At 49.1% G+C, this 8455-nt stretch overlaps 1 protein-coding gene across 7 annotated transcripts in view; it reads left to right on the forward strand.

Moving 5' to 3' along the window:
* Positions 1 to 8455, forward strand: part of pak5 (p21 protein (Cdc42/Rac)-activated kinase 5) — a 47814-nt gene that overhangs the window by 11204 nt on the left and 28155 nt on the right. For 5 of the 7 annotated variants that reach the window (XM_067418411.1, XM_067418410.1, XM_067418412.1 and 2 more), the window contains exon 3: positions 1980 to 2024. The exons of 1 other annotated variant lie outside the window; for it this stretch is intronic. In XM_067418411.1, coding sequence (XP_067274512.1) covers positions 1980 to 2024 — 45 coding nt within the window. Of the gene's footprint in view, positions 1 to 1979; positions 2025 to 7034; positions 7212 to 8455 lie in introns of those variants that run through there. One more of the 7 variants, XM_067418413.1, reaches the window with a different exon arrangement.

An 8455-nucleotide genomic window follows, 5' to 3' on the forward strand; every position in this document is an offset into this window, starting at 1 on the left:
AAAATGTGACCAGTCACGGAAAGTAGGAACACAAGTCGGTTCTTCTCGTCTCGTTTTCCAGCGATGTGCCGCGCATCTGATCATACTGAGAACTGTTGAAGGCATTTAATAAAGTTTAGACGAGAGAAAACAGCCTCTAAAGTTAGTGCGAGAGACAATAGGGCTCATTTACATCTCATTTACATAAGCCACACCCCCTGTAAAGCTGCATGGTTGCATAGCAACGACAGACGCAACAGGAAAAATCGGACTGCATACTATTAATAATAAAGGACAGCAGATGCTTAGCCTGACGAGCCGGAGCCTCATCCAGATGTTCGGTCTGAAACTCCCCACTGACGGCTCAATCTGAGGGGCGGATACACGGCTGTCTGTCAAACTCCCTCTGCACGCGATTGGATAGCGCTACACCAACCAGAGCAACGAAGCTGAAGCAGAGCTGACAGATTAAACTCTCGCCGTATCCGGTCGGCTAAACTCGAACACATCTTCCCTTCTCCAGAATGACTTCAGTGCCGCTCTTTGTTCTTTTCTCAGAGAAAAGCTGAACTCAAGTCCTCCAGAGTCGCGGTCAGAGCTGATTCAACAGACCGCCGTTCACCAGCGTCTGTGTTTACTAGAAGCACGCAAGCGCAACTCGGCCGTCATTATGTTAAGCCCCGCCCACCGACTCTACACACGATGTGATTGGGCCGACACAGCTTACAGTCTAACAGTTATCTTACGGTCTAACTCGTCTGACGCCAGTCCGATACATTCGCTCAGATGTAGATTAGGGATATTATTCAGTCTTGTTATGCCGCTTTCAGCGCCGCTCAGATCGTCTTAAGCATCCGGCTTGTTGAAGAATTACTTCAAAACATTTTCGGTGTAACGGCCACGGTTCAGCTCGTCTGCGATAATCTTTGCGGCGTCCATCTTTATTGAATTTTGATATCATCTAGAGCCGGTCAGAGCGCTGCATAAATAAGTAGCCACGCTTCCCTTGGAGGCCGGGGCAATAACAAGCCGGCTTATCCAGGATGGAAATACACACAGACCAAACAAGCCGATTTCAACCTCAAAATGTGCGCTTTAAATCTACCAACACTGCTATCTCAAACACGGAGAGGCTTCCTCGTGATCGCAACCAACAGAGCTGCCGACTTGTGACTGGTTTCCACGATGGGTCACGTGATAAAATTAAAAGTGATTAAAATAAATATACATGTGATTGTACATAAATAATTAATTATTACATCTAACAGTACAGTCAATTAATAAGTGGAGAAAATAAATAATAATGAATAAAATAATAATAAAAATAATAATAATAATAATAATTATAATCATAAATTATAACAATGGTAGAAACTCAATATTTTCCAATTTATAAATCGACATGTTTATCAAATAATGATTTTTCTCAGTATAACTCAGGCGGTTAAGAAACTCTCCAGATGGCGTGTAAATGTTAGGCGTCGCACTGAGGATTACGCGTGTAAATCAAACGTGTGTGTGTGATGACTATACTGTATATACATGTGTGTGTGTGTGTGTGTGTGTGGCTTCTCTCCTGTCCTGTGCTGTCCTCGTCTCCTGTTTGTGTCCAGTGTCACTGCAGCGTCTCGCTCCGATCCTCCACACACACACACACACACACACACACACACACACACACACACACACACACACACACACACACACACACACACACACACACACACACTCCAGCGCGTCCTCTCCTGCCAGTCATCTTATGTTAAACTTTAATAGAGACACACATTTGGCTTTTATGCTAATCCGTTCATGCAGTCCGTGTTTTCCATTTTAATTCTAATATTTGTAATCGATTGACATGCTCATCCTAAACGCGGCATCTGAAAGCTGCGCTGTGATTGGTGTGTGACGCTGGTCATGTGACCCTCAGGAGACGGCGCTGTGCTGCAGGAGATATCTCTGAAGAGCTTCAGCTATTAATTCTCTTGCTCTCTTCACAGATATCTCCCAAGAAAGTCCGGTTGGCCGAGTCGCCGTTGCGAAAAGTATGCCATCTTTCCTTGCTTTCTTCATCCTCTCTCTCTCTCTCTCTCTCTCTCTTGTTTGTTTTCACTCCTTCCCCCTGTTTTAGACTTAATTTTCTTCTGTGCTTGGCCACATGCATCTGTGTGTGTGTGTGTGTGTGTGTGAGCCTGTTTATGTGGTTTAGGAGGACACAAATTTGTATAACTACATGGGTATTACACCATAAATGTGGTTTATGAGGACATATCAAATGTCCTCGTATTTCCAATAGCTTTAAAAACACACTAAATTATGTTTTTTTGAGAAAGTAAAAATGCAGAATGTTTCCTGTGATGGGTAGGTTTAGGGGCAGTGTGTGTGTGTGTGTGATGGGTAGGTTTAGGGGCAGTGTGTGTGTGTTGGGTAGGTTTAGGGGCAGTGTGTGTGTGTGTGTGTTGGGTAGGTTTAGGGGCAGTGTGTGTGTGTGTGTGTGTGTTGGGTAGGTTTAGGGGCAGTGTAAGGGGATAGAAAATACGGTTTGTACAGTATAAAAACCATTACACCTATGGAGAGTCCCTATAAACCACATAGACCAACATGTGTGAGTGTGTGTGTGTGTGTGTGTGTGATGAGGAGACACTCGTGTGTTTGTGCGTGTGTTTTGGTCAGAGATGTGTGCGTGATTACAGGACAGACAAACGAGCGCTGAGCACGTGACCCGATTCATAACTCTTTATGAATGCTGCGTGATGATGTTCACTGCAAAAAATGCTTTTCTTACTTAGTATTTCTGTCTTGTTTCTAGTCAAAATATCTAAAATTGTTGCATAAAGAAACATTTACTAGACAAGTAAAAATTATTGTCTTGTTTTGGGGAAAAATAACTAAAAATGAAGAGAGTTTCTGCTTATAATAAGCTAAATAATCTGCTTATGGGGTAAGCAAAATAATCTTTCATCCATCCATCATCTTCCGTTATCCGGGGCCGGGTCGCAGGGGGCAACAGTCTAAGCAGAGGTGCCCAGACTTCCCTCTCCATAGCTCTTTCTCCAGCTCCTCCAGGGGGAACCTCGAGGCGTTCCCAGGCCAGCCGGGAGACATAATCCCTGCAGTGTGTCCTGGTTCTTCCCCGGGGCCTCCTCCTGGAGGGACTTGCCTGGAGCACCTCCTCTGGGAAGGCGTCCGAAACAGATGCCCGAGCCACCTCAGCTGGTCCTCTCGATGTGGAGGAGCAACGGCTCTACTCTGAGCTCCTCCCGAGGGACCGAGCTTCTCACCCTATCTCTAAGGGAGTGCCCAGCCACCCTGCGCAGAAAGCTTATTTCAGCCGCCTGTATCCTGGATCTGGTCCTTTCGGTCATGACCCACAGCTCATGACCATAGGTGAGAGTAGGAACGTAGGTTGGCCGGTAAATTGAGAGCTTCACCTTACGGCTCAGCTCCTTCTTCACCACGACAGATCGGTACATCGCCCACATTACTGCAGAAGCTGCACCGATCCTTCTGTTGATCTCCTGTTCCATCCTTCCCTCACTCGTCAACAAAACCCCAAGATACTTAAACTCCTCCACTTGAGGCAAGAACTCTCCACCAACCTGAAGTGGGCAAGCACCCCTTGTCCTAATGAGGACAATGGCTTCAGACTTGGAGGTGCTGATTCTCATCTCAGCCGCTTCACACTCGGCTGCAAACCGTCCCAGTGGGGCCAAGCGGCCTGCAACCGGGGTAGTTGTGGAGGAAAAAACTTGGGCCTAGGAGGAGTTCGGTGAGGCCATGGAGAAAGACTATCGGTTGGCCTCAAAGAGATTCTGGCAAACCGTTCGACGCCTCAGGAGGGAAATGTGCCCTATCAACACTGTCTAAAGTGGAGCTAGGCAGCTGTTGACCTCAACTGGGGACATTGTTGGACGGTGGAAGGAATACTTTGAGGATCTCCTCAATCCCACCGACACTCTTCCTTTGAGAAAGCAGTGGCTGAGGGCTCAGAGGGGGACTCATCCATCACCCGGGCGGAAGTCATCGAAGTAGTTAATAAGCTCCTCAGTGACATGGCTCCAGGGGTGGATGAGATCCTTACTCAGCCAAGACAGCCCCACAACATCCAGGGACTTGAGGTACTCAGCCAAGACAGCCCCACAACATCCAGAGTCTCGAGGTACTCAGCCAAGACAGCCCCACAACATCCAGAGACTCGAGGTACTCAGCCAAGACAGCCCCACAACATCCAGAGACTCGAGGTACTCAGCCAAGACAGCCCCACAACATCCAGAGTCTCGAGGTACTCGGCCAAGACAGCCCCACAACATCCAGAGACTCGAGGTACTCAGCCAAGACAGCCCCACAACATCCAGGGACTCGAGGTACTCAGCCAAGACAGCCCCACAACATCCAGAGACTCGAGGTACTCAGCCAAGACAGCCCCACAACATCCAGGGACTCGAGGTACTCAGCCAAGACAGCCCCACAACATCCAGAGACTCGAGGTACTCAGCCAAGACAGCCCCACAACATCCAGAGACTCGAGGTACTCAGCCAAGACAGCCCCACAACATCCAGAGTCTCGAGGTACTCAGCCAAGACAGCCCCACAACATCCAGAGACTCGAGGTACTCAGCCAAGACAGCCCCACAACATCCAGGGACTCGAGGTACTCAGCCAAGACAGCCCCACAACATCCAGAGACTCGAGGTACTCAACCAAGACAGCCCCACAACATCCAGAGACTCAAGGTACTCAGCCAAGACAGCCCCACAACATCCAGGGACTCGAGGTACTCAGCCAAGACAGCCCCACAACATCCAGGGACTCGAGGTACTCAGCCAAGACAGCCCCACAACATCCAGAGACTCGAGGTACTCAGCCAAGACAGCCCCACAACATCCAGGGACTCGAGGTACTCAACCAAGACAGCCCCACAACATCCAGAGACTCGAGGTACTCAGCCAAGACAGCCCCACAACATCCAGGGACTCGAGGTACTCAGCCAAGACAGCCCCACAACATCCAGGGACTCGAGGTACTCAGCCAAGACAGCCCCACAACATCCAGGGACTCGAGGTACTCAGCCAAGACAGCCCCACAACATCCAGAGACTCGAGGTACTCAGCCAAGACAGCCCCACAACATCCAGAGACTTGAGGTACTCAGCCAAGGCAGCCCCACAACATCCAGAGACTCGAGGTACTCAGCCAAGACAGCCCCACAACATCCAGAGACTCGAGGTACTCAGCCAAGACAGCCCCACAACATCCAGAGACTTGAGGTACTCAGCCAAGACAGCCCCACAACATCCAGAGACTCGAGGTACTCAGCCAAGACAGCCCCACAACATCCAGAGACTTGAGGTACTCAGCCATGACAGCCCCACAACATCCAGAGACTTGAGGTACTCAGCCAAGGCAGCCCCACAACATCCAGAGACTTGAGGTACTCAGCCAAGACAGCCCCACAACATCCAGAGACTCGAGGTACTCAGCCAAGACAGCCCCACAACATCCAGAGACTTGAGGTACTCAGCCAAGACAGCCCCACAACATCCAGAGACTTGAGGTACTCAGCCATGACAGCCCCACAACATCCAGAGACTTGAGGTACTCAGCCAAGGCAGCCCCACAACATCCAGAGACTCGAGGTACTCAGCCAAGGCAGCCCCACAACATCCAGAGACTTGAGGTACTCAGCCAAGACAGCCCCACAACATCCAGAGACTCGAGGTACTCAGCCAAGACAGCCCCACAACATCCAGAGACTCGAGGTACTCAGCCAAGACAGCCCCACAACATCCAGAGACTCGAGGTACTCAGCCAAGACAGCCCCACAACATCCAGAGACTTGAGGTACTCAGCCAAGACAGCCCCACAACATCCAGAGACTCAAGGTACTCAGCCAAGACAGCCCCCCTCAAAATAATCTTGTTTTCAGTTTGAATTAAGATTATTTTTCTCACCCCATTGGCAGATTATTTATCTTATTTTAAGCAAAAACTCTCTTCATTTTGAGTTATTTTTCCCCAAAACAAGACAATTATTTTTGCTTGTTTTATGAATGTTTAGATGTTTGGACTAGAAACAAGACAAAAATACTGAGTAAGAAGAGCATGTTTTGCAGTGTGTGTATGTGAGTGTGTGTGTTGATATGATTATATGATGCGTGTGTTTGCCTGAATATTATCGTCGTGAGTTTATCTTGTGCATGTGGAGATAGAGCTCATGACGCTCCTCAAAGGCTTGAGGGATTTCTTCAGGCACAATATGAGGAATATTCAGCCCAATGGGTTTATTTATTTATCCGACTGTAAGACGATGTTAAACCCTCGTGAGTTAAACTGTTAGTGTGTTAAGGCGACACACACAGGCCAAGTGGAGGTTTGGGGGACAGTGTGTGTGTGTGTGTGTGATAAGGCGACACACATAGGCCAAGTGGAGGTTTGGGGGACAGTGTGTGTGTGTGTGTGAGAGTGTGTGTGAGTGTGTGTGTGTGGCTTGTCTGAACCTGTGTGAGTGTGTGTGTGTGTGTGTGTGTGTCGCGTCTGAACCTGTGTGAGTGTGTGTGTGTGTGGCGCGTCTGAACCTGTGTGAGTGTGTGTGTGTGTGTGGCGCGTCTAAACCTGTGTGAGTGTGTGTGTGTGTGTGTGTGTGTGTGTGTGTGTGTGTTAAGGTGACACTACAGGCCAAGCGGAGGTTTGGGGGACAGTGTATGTGTGTGTGTGTGTGTGTGTGTGTGTTGATCATCTCCATCAGGGTCAGTATGTGAGTCACTGGGGTTGAGCCGCTGTATTTTTAGAAGCTCTTGGCTGTGGCCGATGAAAGATGTGTGTCCTGATTGGCAGGCCGTGTGTGTGTGTGTGTGAGAGTGTGTGTGAAAGAGTGTGTGTGTGTGTGGGTGTGTGTGTGTGTGTGGGTGTGTGTGTGTGTGTGTGTGTGCCGGTAACCGAGAGGGAGCGTCCGATGTGTTCTCACGCTTTAAGAGACTCAACAGCTGTGTGTCCTGCAGCTCCGCTCGCGCTCCGATGAACACACTCGCTTCAGATACAGTTAAAGCTGCGGCTCCGTGTGTGTATGCGTGTTTGTGAGTGTCTGTGTGTGTGTGTGTGTGTGTGTGTGTGTTCTGTAACAGACGTGAATCTGCGTTGCGGAAGCTCGAGCCTCATTGAAGCCGATGGAGAGATTTAGAGGAAAGCCTGATCAGTGATGAGACCTGCGGACGGCTGGACCCGTAAACACACACAGGTTCAGACACACACACACACACACAGGTTCAGACACACACACACACACATACACACAGGTTCAGACACACACACACACACACACACACACACACACACACACACAGGTTCAGACACACACACACACATACACACAGGTTCAGACACACACACACACACACACACACACACACACACACACACACACACACACACACACACACACACACACACAGGTTCAGACACACACACACACACACACACACACACAGGTTCAGACCCGCCACACACACACACACACACACACACAGGTTCAGACACGCTCCACACACACACACACACACACACACACACACACACACACACACACACACACACGCACACACACACACACACACACACACAGGTTCAGACTCGCCACACACACACACACACACACAGGTTCAGACGTGCCACACACACACACACACACAGGTTCAGACACGCCACACACACACACACACACACACACACACACACACACACACACACACACACTCACACACACACTCACACACACACACACTCACACAGGTTCAGATGCGCCACACACACACACACACACACACTCACACACACACTCACACAGGTTCAGATGCGCCACACACACACACAAACACACACAAACACAGAGGTTCAGACACACCACACACACACACACACACACACACACACAGGTTCAGACACGCCACACACACATACACACACACACACACAAACACAGGTTCACACGCGCCACACACACACACACACACACACTAACACAGGTTCAGACGCGCCACACACACACACACACACATACACACACACTCACGCACACACACACACTCACGCACACACACACACACACGCACACACACACACACAGTTTCAGACGTGCCACACACACATACACATCACACACACACACTGAAGATGCCGCTTCAGTTAATCTGCAATTACACACACAAACCGCTCGAAACATTATGACCCTCACTGACGGTCGTTTGTCTTTATGCGACTGATGCAGATTTAGGAATAATAATGAAGAATATGTTGATTTGAGTCGCCTCTGAGTGTGTGTGTGTGTGTGTATGTGTGTGTGTACGTATTGGTTTATAACAGAAGTGTGTGTGTGTGTGTGTGTTTATAACAGAAGCATTCGCAGTCCTAGGAGAGGAATGGGTCGTTTTAAAGCAGAAGATTTACGTTCAGAAGCCTCGGCTCAGATCATAGTGTGTGTTTCAC

This window comes from Pseudorasbora parva, chromosome 15 (assembly GCF_024679245.1).
Source record: "Pseudorasbora parva isolate DD20220531a chromosome 15, ASM2467924v1, whole genome shotgun sequence".
Lineage (NCBI taxonomy): Eukaryota > Metazoa > Chordata > Actinopteri > Cypriniformes > Gobionidae > Pseudorasbora > Pseudorasbora parva.